The sequence below is a fragment of the Schistocerca gregaria genome, chromosome 3, assembly GCF_023897955.1.
Source record: "Schistocerca gregaria isolate iqSchGreg1 chromosome 3, iqSchGreg1.2, whole genome shotgun sequence".
NCBI lineage: Eukaryota > Metazoa > Arthropoda > Insecta > Orthoptera > Acrididae > Schistocerca > Schistocerca gregaria.
Window position 1 is genome coordinate 547,535,846 of NC_064922.1, and position 14,129 is coordinate 547,549,974.

The 14,129-nt window shown below is 36.9% G+C and overlaps 1 protein-coding gene across 5 annotated transcripts in view; it reads right to left on the reverse strand.

Moving 5' to 3' along the window:
* Positions 1–14,129, reverse strand: part of LOC126354025 (protein kinase C-binding protein NELL1-like) — an 871,152-nt gene that overhangs the window by 219,946 nt on the left and 637,077 nt on the right. For all 5 annotated transcript variants that reach the window (XM_050003353.1, XM_050003352.1, XM_050003356.1 and 2 more), the window contains one exon: positions 11,905–12,033. In XM_050003353.1, the coding sequence (XP_049859310.1) occupies positions 11,905–12,033 (129 nt within the window). The remainder of the gene's footprint in view (positions 1–11,904; positions 12,034–14,129) is intronic.

The window sequence follows — 14,129 nt, forward strand, 5'->3', positions numbered from 1 at the left end:
TAAGAATGAGAGCAATAAATAAGATTAAAATAATCACCCTGAATATGAAACAGGGAATACTGTTGTGATACTATATCCCAATATCAAGACAATGGCAGTAGCCACATGAATAAAGACTGTGTTCTGGTCACAAAATTTTCCTGTCAATATCATCAAATTACTTTTTTTTCTGTAGCATTAACAATACTGATTTTAATTAATTTTGATTTCATGTTATTTCTCTTTTATAAAATCAGCTCATTATTTTCTCAAGGTTCCCAGTATAGCAATTAGGTAGGAGGCCAACAAAAATGCACAGACTTTCATTAGTCCTGAGTATGAGACTTATATAGTAGCTCACAATGCTGTTTAAGTGGCCTTCCAGTCCACAGACTGGTTTGATACAGATCTTCTTGCTACTCTATCCGGTGCAAGTCTCTTCATCATGTCATAACACATATTGAACTGAACCTGCTTATTTTAGCTAAGACTTGGTCTCTCTCTTCAATTTTTACTCTCCGCACTTCCCTCAATTATCAAACTGACTATTTCTTGATGGGTCAGAATATTTCCTATCAATTAAGCCATACTTTAATCAAGCTGTGCCATATATTTGTTTTCTCCTTAGTCTGATTCAGCAGCCCTTCATTAATTATCCAATTTAGCCGTTAATCTTCAGCATTCTTTGCAGCACCACATTTCAGAAGCTTCTCTTCTTGTCTGTATCGTTCATAAACCGTGCTTCACTCCCAGATGCGACAACACATCAGACAAGTACTTACAGAAAAAAAAGGACTTCCTAATACTGAAATTTATTTAATTTCTGTTTTTCGGAAAAACTTTTCTCGCTGTTGCCAGTCCTCATTTTATATCCTCTCTACTTCAGCCAGCATCATTCCTAATATAATTTCCTTTAATCACCTGATTTAATTCAGCTGCACTCTATTACTCCATACATGTCCTCACCAAAGTTACAGCATGATTAAAAATGTACTGTATATAACCACTTCAGGGATCATGACTGATGGTGTTGATCTTCTATTGTAGGTCCTCTGTTATTTCTGATGCTCATAAATGGCTTTCCACTACAGTGACTATTACGAAAAGTGGCAACTGAAGGTCACACCCTATGCATGACTTTTCAGGACCAAAACACTGTGACTTTCCTCCTTTGCAGTTTTGTTGCACATACACACTGAAGTAATGATGGAGATTGTTAAGTGTTCCTGTGCAATATTATGTGTTAATGTGTGTGTTTTCAGCCTTTTATGGGAAAGTACAATAGTGAGTTTTGTAGTCAGCATAATGCAGGAGCAAGGGCCAACATGTGCTGCTACACTGGTCAGTGTGCATAAGGGGGTAACAATACATTCAAAATCAAATAAGTTTATCATATCAGACATACAGAAGTTTTATTACTGATCTGGCCAACAAGGAAAAAGTCAGGAATAACATAAACTTTGTGCAAATTTATAAACTGGCAGCAAAAGCAAGTGGTGTTTCTGTATTTCCAAATCTTCTGTATTCCATATTAACAATGCAGTAACATCATCAGAATCTGCAGATGTGAAAATGCATTTTGATTCTCCATAAAAGAGTTATAAATGGCAATGGAGATCTAGACAATTTGATGATTTTAACAAAAACTTAGCGTGTGGAACCATATTTGGTTGCTATGACAGGAGAATTAATTATTCTGGCTCAGAGACCTTCTTTCTTCATCTTCTACACTCACTTGGTTTTTTATTCAGAAAGTGCAATTGTTGTTGTTGTTGTTGTTGTCTTCAGTCCTGAGACTGGTTTGATGCAGCTCTCCATGTTACTCTATCCTGTGCAAGCTTCTTCATCTCCCAGTACCTACTGCAACCTACATCCTTCTGAATCTGCTTAGTGTACTCATCTCTCGGTCTCCCTCTACGATTTTTACCCTCCACGCTGCCCTCCAATGCTAATTTGTGATCCCTTGATGCCTCAAAACATGTCCTACCAACCGATCCCTTCTTCTAGTCAAGTTGTGCCACAAACTTCTCTTCTCCCCAATCCTATTCAATACCTCCTCATTAGTTACGTGATCTATCCACCTTATCTTCAGTATTCTTCTGTAGCACCACATTTTGAAAGCTTCTATTCTCTTCTTGTCCAAACTAGTTATCGTCCATGTTTCACTTCCATACATGGCTACACTCCAAACAAATACTTTCATAAATGACTTCCTGATACATAAATCTATATTCGATGTTAACAAATTTCTCTTCTTCAGAAACGCTTTCCTTGCCATTGCCAGTCTACATTTTATATCCTCTCTACTTCGACCATCATCAGTTATTTTACTTCCTAAATAGCAAAACTCCTTTACTACTTTAAGTGTCTCATTTCCTAATCCAATTCCCTCAGCATCACCCGATTTAATTTGACTACATTCCATTATCCTCGTTTTGCTTTTGTTAATGTTCATCTAATATCCTCCTTTCAAGACACTGTCCATTCCGTTCAACTGCTCTTCCAAGTCCTTTGCCGTCTCTGACAGAATTACAATGTCATCAACGAACCTCAAAGTTTTTACTTCTTCTCCATGAATTTTAATACCTACTCCGAATTTTTCTTTTGTTTCCTTTACTGCTTGCTCAATATACAGATTGAATAACAGCGGGGACAGGCTACAACCCTGTCTCACTCCTTTCCCAACCACTGCTTCCCTTTCATGCCCCTCGACTCTTATGACCGCCATCTGGTTTCTGTACAAATTGTAAATAGCCTTTTGCTCCCTGTATTTTACCCCTGCCACCTTTAGAATTTGAAAAAGAGTATTCCAGTCAACATTGTCAAAAGCTTTCTCTAAGTCTACAAATGCTAGAAACGTAGGTTTGCCTTTTCTTAACCTTTCTTCTAAGATAAGTCGTAAGGTCAGTATTGCCTCACGTGTTCCAACATTTCTACGGAATCCAAACTGATCCTCCCCGAGCTCCGCATCTACCAGTTTTTCCATTCGTCTGTAAGGAATTCGCGACAGTATTTTGCAGCTGTGACTTATTAAACTGATAGTTCGGTAATTTTCACATCTGTCAGCACCTGCTTTCTTTGGGATTGGAATTATTATGTTCTTCTTGAAGTCTGAGGGTATTTCGCCTGTCTCATATATCTTGCTCACCAGCTGGTAGAGTTTTGTCAGGACTGGCTCTCCCAAGGCCGTCAGTAGTTCCAATGGAATGTTGTCTACTCCGCCGGCCTTGTTTCGACTCAGGTCTTTCAGTGCTCTGTCAAACTCTTCACGCAGTATCATATCTCCCATTTCATCTTCATCTACATCCTCTTCCATTTCCATAATATTGTCCTCAAGTACATCGCCCTTGTATAAACCTTCTATATACTCCTTCCACCTTTCTGCTTTCCCTTCTTTGCTTAGAACTGGGTTGCCATCTGAGCTCTTGATATTCATACACGTGGTTCTCTTCTCTCCAAAGGTCTCTTTAATTTTCCTGTAGGCAGTATCTATCTTACCCCTAGTGAGATAAGCTTCTACATCCTTACATTTGTCCTCTAGCCATCCCTGCTTAGCCATTATGCACTTCCTGTCGATCTCATTTTTGAGACGTGTGTATTCCTCTTTGCCTGCTTCATTTACTGCAATTTTATATTTTCTCCTTTCATCAATTAAATTCAATATTTCTTCTGTTACCCAAGGATTTCTAACAGCCCTCGTCTTTTTACCTATTTTATCCTCTGCTACCTTCACTACTTCATCCCTCAGAGCTACCCATTCTTCTTCTACTGTATTTCTTTCCCCTATTCCTGTCAATTGTTCCCTTATGTTCTTCTTGAAACTCTGTACAACCTCTGGTTCTTTCAGTTTATCCAGGTCCCATCTCCTAATTTCCCACATTTTTGCAGTTTCTTCAGTTTTAGTCTACAGGTCATAACCAATAGATTGTGGTCAGAGTCCACATCTGAAACTGGAAATGTCTTACAATTTAAAACCTGGTTCCTAAATCTCTGTTTTACCATTATATAATCTATCTGAAACCTGTCAGTACCTCCAGGCTTCTTCCATGTATACAGCCTTCTTTTATGGTTCTTGAACCAAGTGTTAGCTATGATTAAGTTGTGCTCTGTGCAAAATTCTACCAGGGGGCTTCCTCTTTCTTTTCTTTGCCCCAGTACATATTCACCTAATGTGTTTCCTTCTCTCCCTTTTCCTACTACTGAATTCCAGTCACTCATGACTATTAAATTTTCGTCACCCTTCACTATCTGAATAATTTCTTTTATTTGATCATAGATTTCTTCAATTTCTTCGTCATCTGCAGAGCTAGTTGGCATATAAACTTGTACTACTGTAGTAGGTGTGGGCTTCATGTCTATCTTGGCCACAATAATGCGTTCACTATGCTGTTTGTAGTAGCTTACCCGCATTCCTATTTTCCTATTCATTATTAAACCTACTCCTGCATTACCCCTATTTGATTTTGTGTTTATAACCCTGTAGTCACCTGACCAAAAGTCTTGTTCCTCCTGCCACCAAACTTCACTAATTCTCACTATACCTAACTTTAACCTATCCATTTCCCTTTTTAAATTTCTAACCTACATGCCCGATTATGGGATCTGACATTCCACGCTCCGATCCGTAGAACGCCAGTTTTCCTTCTCCTGATAATGACATCCTCTTGAGTAGTCCCCGGCCGGAGATCCGAATGGGGGACTATTTTACCTCTGGAATATTTTACCTAAGAGGACGCCATCATTATTTAATCATACAGTAAAGCTGCATGCCCTCAGGAAAGATTACGGCCGTAGTTTCCCCTTGCTTTCAGCCGTTCGCAGTATCAGCACAGCAAGGCCGTTTAGGTTAATGTTACAAGGCCAGATCAGTCAATCATCCAGACTGTTGCCCCTGCAACTACTGAAAAGGCTGCTGTCCCTCTTCAGGAACCACACGTTTGTCTGGCTTCTCAACAGATACCCCTCTGTTGTGGTTGCACCTATGGTACGGCCATCTGTATCGCTGAGGCACGCAAGCCTACCCACCAACGGCAAGGTCCATGGTTCATGGGGGGGAAAGTGCAATTATGGATGAAAATTTTTAATAGAATTCAGACACTGTGCAGCAAGAGTGAATTTTTTTTACACTTTGAGAATAAATTTTTCAGTCCAAGTATGTTAGTGATTTTGTTTTTTTCCATAGGGGGAAGTAAAAAATATTTTCTTGAAAATCTCTTGTAAGCTTAGTTTTTATTTTTATTTCCTTATGACTGGCAAGAATTTCCTTTTGTAAAATATGCCTTCATATTCCAGACTAAAGGAGAATGTCTCTTTTTCATCAGTTTTCAACTTGATTTGCAAAATATTTATTTTATTTTTTTACCTCCAAGAGTTTGTGTAATATCAGAAGACATGAATGATTGCCAAATAAATGTACAAACAGCTGAATCTCTCTGATTCCGTGGTATATGCTACAACTTACTCATGAAGAAATACTTCAAACTATGCATTTAATTGCAGCTTACTTTTCTGAAGGTAAGAAATATAAACATTTATTTCATCCATGAGAAACATATATTTCTGTTGTTGGATATTCGTACTTTTTATTATGATATGTACTTTCCTCCACATTTAACAGCTTTGTATGGTGACTAATTATTCACATTTTATTACACTTTACCTGACTTTCTAATACACGAATATTTCTGCAAATGTAATTTCTTTTGCTTCAGAAGTGAATGTGCTACCATTTTGGTGACTTATTTGATACTTTAAATAATGTAGTTGTTGCATTCCATACAAGTTTCCTAAGGTCACATTCACTGATTTGACTGCAAGTGTAAGTAGTGAAGACAACTTCATATTGTTGATAGATATATGATGTTTTTCCACATAATGTCAGGTCTCCTGATGTTTACTAGCATTTTTCCCCTCTTTCTTAAAACGAAATGGTATTCTCCAGCAAATATCTGTAAGCTATAAAATAATCCTACATGAACTGCCCTCTAATGTACAATTTCTTATCTTTCAGGGTCCTTAGGAAACCTCGAAAAAGACATATTTCGTTTCTTCTTCTTGCTGTTGCTGTAATGTGTTGAACTAAAGATGTTCCCAATTGTAAATACCATTCTAAAAACAAATATAAACAACTACAATTCACATTTGCGTTCAGACTCAACTGCACAACTTGCTGGCCACCTGGCACACTGATATCCCAGATGGTAACAAAAAGAAGTTGGAGTGTCACAACTGTTATGTTAGACTGTGGTAGTAGTTTGCAATGAAATAATTAATCATATATAATTTTTTTTGGATGTAAACTTCTATATTATTTAAGATTACTAGGTTGAGAGTTCTTGTATCTTTGGTCTTCTTCCCATAATATGTTTTGGTGCATTTTAAAGAGAGTCCGACAAATGCTGTTGTAAATGGTAGTCAAAAGTCTGTTTTAGCTTGTTCTGCTGAAGATCTGTTCCATAATGTAAAGATTTTATATTTGGCAGTTAGTTGAAATGATCTGAATAAATCAACAAATGGGTATAATTCAACATCACAGTTTTCCAGCAAGTCATGATTTCAATGAAAAGTTGTAAGAAACAGATAAGTAAAATATAATTTATCATTGTATGACCTTCCTTCTATCAGACATTTAATAGCTACTGTATACTAGTGAAACAACAGCTAAAAATTTGCACTTGGATACACGTTTCTCAGAATGGACACTTTAAATGCTTTTTAATAGAGGCAAGGGTCATCAGATGTAGAGAAGGAGACTTCAGTACAGCAAAGCTGGCAGATGAGATGACTCTCCTTTCTGAGGATTTTGTGAAAACAGAACAACTGCCAGTGGTGTAGTGAGGAATTCCAAAGGCTAATGGAGGCAATCCCAACACAAGAAACTTCAGAAGTGATAGGCCCAGCAAGCCAGCTTCTGAACAAATAAATTTCTTCCAAACCTAAATGAAGCTTTATATGGAAAAACTGTATTTAAAAAAAGGCAGAAAAAGAAAACTCTAGCTCCCCCTTGGTAATGATATTAATGATGGTGCAAAATCTGATGCTACATCACAATCAAAGAGAAGAACACACAAAACTTGATAAGTGACTCTAACCTGAATAGTCACACTTAATATTCTGACACTACCTGGTATAAAAGAATATGTAAAGTTATGAAAATGAGGAAAATAACATACTTGGACTCAGGAAAACAGATCACCCATCATTTCAAATATCTTGGCAAGGTCTCTGATACTGTTTTAGGGACAAATAAACCACCCACAGAAGACAAACAGGAGTAACGTATATGAAATAGTTGAAGATCTACTGTAGAACAGAAAAGTATTACTAAAATGCAAGAAATTCATCTGTAAAACACGCTACATACCCACTTTGATATACAGTTGTGAAGCATGGACTGTGAGAAGTAAAGACAAGCAGAATTCAATCAGCTGAAATAAGGTTGTTTGTAGCATGAACAGAAAGACAAGAAGGGACAGAATCTGGAATGAAGAAACGCAAAGACAGGCTCAAGTTGTAAGATTAAGAGACAACATAATCTCCGAGCAGTTGAGATAGTACAGACAAATGCCAGGCTTGGGTGTTAACAGGCTATCAAGGCTAGTATATGATTTGAAACTCACAGACAAAAGACCAAGAGGAAGACCAAGACTCAGGTACTAGGAATGGTGAAATCTGACATCAAGCCGAGAGGACATACCTAGGACAGCACTGAAGAGGGAGAGTAGTTTAAGGACCAAAATTGGTAGATGTGCAGGGACCCACTGAATAATATGGAACGATGTAGGTTGCTGCTATGGTTCAAGGCAGAGAGGTCATACCTGGGACAGCACTGAAGAGGGAGAGAACTTTAAGAATCAAAATTGGTAGATAAGTCTCATCTGCAACCCACTGAATAATATGGAACAATGTAGGGTGCTGACTATGGTTCACAGCAATGAGGCTATAATGAAATTTTTCACAGTACCAATGACAATTTAGTATTTTCTGTAGTGTACTAAAGCTATAAAATAGTTTATTCAAACAATGAAATACAAGCAGTAAATATTATTCAATTTCTGAGGTTACAGAAAGCTGCAATGTCTTTGAGCAAACTATCATAGCCTCGATATTGTACCTCCTTGGAGTTTGATCCATGGGTGCTAATGTGGCAATTGTGTAGCATGTGCTGTGATGGTCATGGTGTAATATTTTCATGTAAACTGCTGGTTCATGAGAGAACTGTAGGGATAATGAAGAGAAAATATATTAGATATTGTACAGCATTGTGCTCTGTAGGAATATATCTGTCATAAATGTGCAACATGACAACTGACAATTCAATTCTCCCCCCAACTGCCCCTCTTAATCTCCCGCACCAATAATACGCCCTCCCCGCCCCAACCCGTCCAGTACACTGCACCAATACCTTATAATACATAGGTAACTGGAAAACCCATGTACAAGTATGTGAAGTGCCTCACTTCAGCTGCATTTACAATATGCAGGCTGATGTTGTCAGGCCCTTTTAGAAGAAAGGTAGTAAGACAGTTTAAATAATTACTGGCCAGTCTCACTGCTTATCTGCTCCTCAGAGGTAGCAGAAAAAAAATGTGTGTGCAAGAACTATAACGCTTCTATCACAAAATAAGGTTTGGAAACAGTCTCAAATTGCATTTCAAAAGGGTTTCTCCATTCAGTCTTCAGTTTTTCAAATCAAAAATCAGATTCTACAAAATTGAAATCATCAAAACCTGTCAACAGGTATATTCTGCGAATCATGAATAAAATTTTGCTGTGCAGTTCAAAGTATTGTATATAAATCCAAATTTTATGGTATCAGATATGTGGCTTGTAACAGGTTTTCATACTATCTAACTGTAAGGGTGCAGATTGTAACATTAAGAAATACATAAGACAATGTCTTCAGAATGGGAAATAATCACTCCTGGGGTCAATATTGGGTCTGCTTCTGTCCCTGTTATTTATAAACAATACACCATAATATATCTAAGATGCAGAAATAGTTATCTAGTATGATGGTGATGATGATGATGATGATGATGATGATGGAGAAACTTCAGCACTCGAAAATGTAAATGAAATTTTCTTGAAAACTAAGAATTGGTTTTCCAGGGGGAAAAAAAGTTACTGACCTTATGTAATTCACAATTCATGCAGTTCTAGACTGCACCAGATTGGATCATGCCATTAGATATATTCATGTGAGTAAATCTAAAAATGACAAAGAATATTCCCAGTTCTTCTACATCTACATCTACATCCATACTCCGCAAGCCACCTGACGGTGTGTGGCGGAGGGTACCCTGAGTACCTCTATCGGTTCTCCCTTCTATTCCAGTCTCGTATTGTATGTGGAAAGAAGGATTGTCGGTATGCTTCTGTGTGGGCTCTAATCTCTCTGATTTTATCCTCATGGTCGCTTCGTGAGATATACGTAGGAGGGAGCAATATACTGCTTGACTCTTCGGTGAAGGTATGTTCTCGAAACTTTAACATACCCCGTACCGAGCTACTGAGCATCTCTCCTGCAGAGTCTTCCACTGGAGTTTATCTATCATCTCCGTAACGCTTTCGCGATTACTAAATGATCCTGTAACGAAGCGCGCTGCTCTCCGTTGGATCTTCTCTATCTCTTCTATCAACCCTATCTGGTGCGGATCCCACACTGCTGAGCAGTACTCAAGCAATGGGCGACAGGAACCTAAACTGTTAGTTGATTATTACAAATCTCCTTAAATGCCAAAGTTCTGCAATTTTTGCATATCACATATCATATTTTGGAGAAGAAAATGTCCACAGGAAGAGCTACATTCAATGAAAATGTGAAAATCTTGACTTACTTTACCTATTTTCAAGCACTAATGTTTAATGATATTATTTTCTGCCATAGCTCTTCACTAAGGGAGAAAGATTTGGTTGTACAGAGGCATGTAACAAGGACAACATGTGGTTTCCACTTCAGAATCTCTTTTAGCAAATCTGTTTAAACAATTTGGCATACTGACAATAGTCTCACAATACATTTAATCCAATATAAGGATTGTTGTTTGAATCAATCACACTCCAAAACAACTGTAGCACTCATAAATATAGTACTAGATGCAGAAATCATTAAACTATCCATCAGTGGGCCTTAGTGTAGCACAGAAAGAAATGAATACAATCAAATATTGACAAAATTATTTCACTGTATAGATAAAAAATCTACTCACCAAGCTGCAGCAGAACACACACATAAAAGTTGGTTGTAATTGGCAAGCTTTCAGAGCCAGTGGCTCCTTCTTCAGGCAGAAGGAAGAGGGTCCTTTTCCTTCACTCCTCTTCCTTCTGCCTGAAAAAGGAGCCACTGGCTCAGAGAGGTTGCCAATTACAACCGTCTTTTGTGTGTGTGTGAGCAAATTTTTTTATCTATCCAATTAAATAATTTTGACAGAAAGAAGTGAAGCCTAGAAGTCTTCCGTTAGGTATCCAAGGATCACAGCTATGATCCATTGCTAATAACTAAACTATACATTAGCCAAACTGGCAGCAATACAAAATTTTAAAATAAAAGCTAAAACAGCTTCCATAATTCCATTCACTTTTGAGTTGGAGAATTCTTTATGAGGAAAACTCAAATTACAGGGACAATACTTTCAGAATACAAGAAACATGTTAAAAAAATTAGCATTATTTCTAAAAGATCATACAGACACTACATCAAAAATTTTAAAAAAATTTAAAAGTCATTTGACAATTTCTATACAACAGATATATTCTTTAACATCCTTCATTACTAATATTCCTAATATTTTAGTTATGATGGGAACCACAGCAAAAGTAACTTTTTTTCAATGACAATAATCTTTTGCGCTGGCTATTGTAACTCACAACACAATATCCTTTTATTTCGTCTTTTCACTATTGTGCACTTTCAGCTGTGTAGTCATTTTCAAGTTTATGAAATTAGTACCACAAGTTACACTACTACAATACAACAAGAAACATTTAGCGTCATGTATTTTTTACCATAAAAAATTTAAAAAATGAAAACAGCCTGGTGGTTTAGTAAAATATTTTATCATATGATGTTATTCCCTACTGTATGCTGAACACTTTTTAATTATAGCTACTTGTATTTCATTATGTATGAGGTCACCCAAATGCAGTTTCGCAATGTATGATCAACGTAAGTTTCCACTGAAAGCCAAATATGTCCATTTGATCAGTTATGCCCTGTAAGTTCTCTTATATTTTACTTTACTTTACTTTTTATTCTGCTGACTTAACAACTATTGTTTTGTATTTGTTTTTTTTTTTAACGATGTTAAATGTGGCAAGTGTGGCATATATTTCAGCCACTTTAAAATGGCTATACACCCAGATGCATGCAGTATTAAAAAATTACAGAACAACAGGAAATTCTAATCCATTTATGATGTTGAGAACAGAAGATTATTGCCATTCAACTAATATTTCTCTTTTCTTAATGCATATTAAACACCAATAGTTCCATAATTACAAAATAAAGTACATAGTAACCATACAGTTACACTACATGACCAATTCCTGATGATTTTTATCTGTATGTATTTTCTTTACACAGTGTATCAAGATGCTGAAACTTTCAATGGAAGCCAAAATATCACAACTGAGTAATACTTTCTTTATTATTATTATTATTACTTTTATCATTAACAGTTACAAAATAAAAACTTGGGTAATGTTTTTCACTTACCTCTTAACACAGGGAATAAAATATTTAAATGTGAAAAAAAAAAAAAATCAATAAGCATGAAACAGTGAACAGTGGATTCGCTTCAGAATGCTCAATAACTCATGTCAAATGAAAATAGTGGAAATGTTTGAGTGATTATACAAGATTCATACATGACTTTATACCTTAATTTCTTATTTTAAAAGACAGAGAGAAAATAAGAAATTTACCACACAGGAACAAATTTCACAATCATGTTGCCAAGATGCACCATCTGTATGTATTGACCCATTGACACGGCATGACTTGTAGCAATCACATGATTCAACTTTACTTATTCGTTCTTCTGCTGCAATGAGCTGCAACAAATGTCATGCTTAGGAGCAAAATGTTACTTTAAACAAAAATAAAAATTGGTATCGTCACCACTTAACAAACATGTAAAATTAATGAAAACTAAAAACTATTAATTAATGGAATCAGATGCAAAGTGTCCTTTTTCTTTCTGGTTATTGACCATCACCATATCTTATTGACACCTATAATAAAGTTATCTTCATGGAAACTTACCATAAAGATAACATGCTATATTGCAGACCACAAGCCTTTGCCAGAAAAAGAAAAACACACACAATTCTTTCACACAGGCAGCCACAGGTCACGCTTACATGACCACCAACTCTGACAGCTTGGGCCAGAATGCAATTATCAGGTGGGATGGTAGCAGCAATCTGGAGGGGATGAGGAAGGGGAAGGAAAAGGAATAGGAGTGTATGGGTGGAAGAAGAGGAGTGCTGTCCACTGGAGTGCGCAGGGACTAGAATGCCAACAGGCACAGCATCAGGAGGTTGTGGGGCAGGGAGGTGGGGAACAGTGGAGTGAAGAAAAAGAGGAATGGGAAAACATGGGTGGGTGCATTGACAGATGGTGCCTCCTGTTGCTGTGGCTGTTGGCATTCTAGTCCCTGCATACTCCACCAGACAGCACTGCTCTTCCCTTATCTGCATAGTGCCATCCCTTCCCCTTCCCCCTACATGCAACCTCCAGATTCAAGCTGCAATCTCATGTGACAGCCCCACTGTGGCCTGAGATGGCAGAGTTGATGGCCATGTGTGCATGAGGTTTGCTTGCTTGTGTGAATGAAAAGAGTGTGATTCTCTTTTTCCAATGAAGGTTGGGGCCAAAAGCTTATGTGTAAGTGTCTTTCAATTGTGCCAGTCTACAACTTAGCATGTTGTCTTTATGGCAAGTAGCAATCTATTTTTTCCTACATTGTTGATAAAGTTATTTTAATAACTTTAGAGCTAAATGTTTGTCCATCAGGTGAACATTGGCTGGATTGAATATATTTGCAATATAATAAAACTGTGTACCAAACTGAATGTAAAGCCATATGCCTGTCTTCGACAAAAGTGGTTTGACAATGCAGTGTAACAACCTTACGGATGACTCAAATTTTTCATCTGCCACTCTTACATATTTCACAAAGATTATTCATTGAAGCACTCAAGACTGATGGCATGAAAAATAGATTTAGTGGAAATAATGGTATAGCAACAATCCTCAAGTTGTTAGCAAAATCAACTTTCTCATGATCTAATAGGGCACTTGAGCACTACTCGCAAGAGCCAACAACCCATATTTGAGCTTCTGTTCATTGAATGTCAAATGTGTATTTTTTTCTTTCCTTGTTTTCCATGGTGTTTCTTTCCTTATTTTAATTTCTTCACTTCTGAATTACTCATGTTCCTCTACATCTTCATATAATCTCATACTATGGGAAGAAAGAATCATATTGCACTGTTGGCTGGAGTCTACAAAATGTTGCACAGCCAAATACTTCAGAGTGTCCCAGACCCCAGTATCTAGTTTCAAAGTGACAAGAGACACAGAAAGAGGAAAGTGCCCTATGTTCATCTGTAGCACATACAGCAAATTACTAGCTGTGCACATCAGCCATCTCATTGAGAGAGCACAGTCTGTAACATTGTGCTGTTGTGAGTGTTACAATTCACAGTAAAATGATGTGATCCACATTTTGGTTTTAGGCAGTGTAATGATAAGGCATTATATTATAAAAATGTCACATTGAAAGACAATTTACGTTGTTTAAAAATGTTTAATAGAACAAATTAGTAAGTGCTGTTGTGACAAAGCCAGAAAGCAGTATCATTTTGTCCTTATAATGAAGCCAAATGTCTAGATTGCAAAGTATTCAGACTTTTTCTAGAAAACACTTCAACAAGTAAGAAATTAAGTTCATGGCTTCAATGACAAAAACAGTTTCTTGTCAATTCCCAGAAAGAAATGGAATCACACATAAGATAGTAATGTACATGTTGATAATTTCAACTGTCATCTAAGAAAGGAGATTACTGTGGATTTTTATGCGAGATCGAAAGTCGTTCTTAGATGTCCCAAGCTTCTGCCTGATCTCGAGGCATATATTAATTTC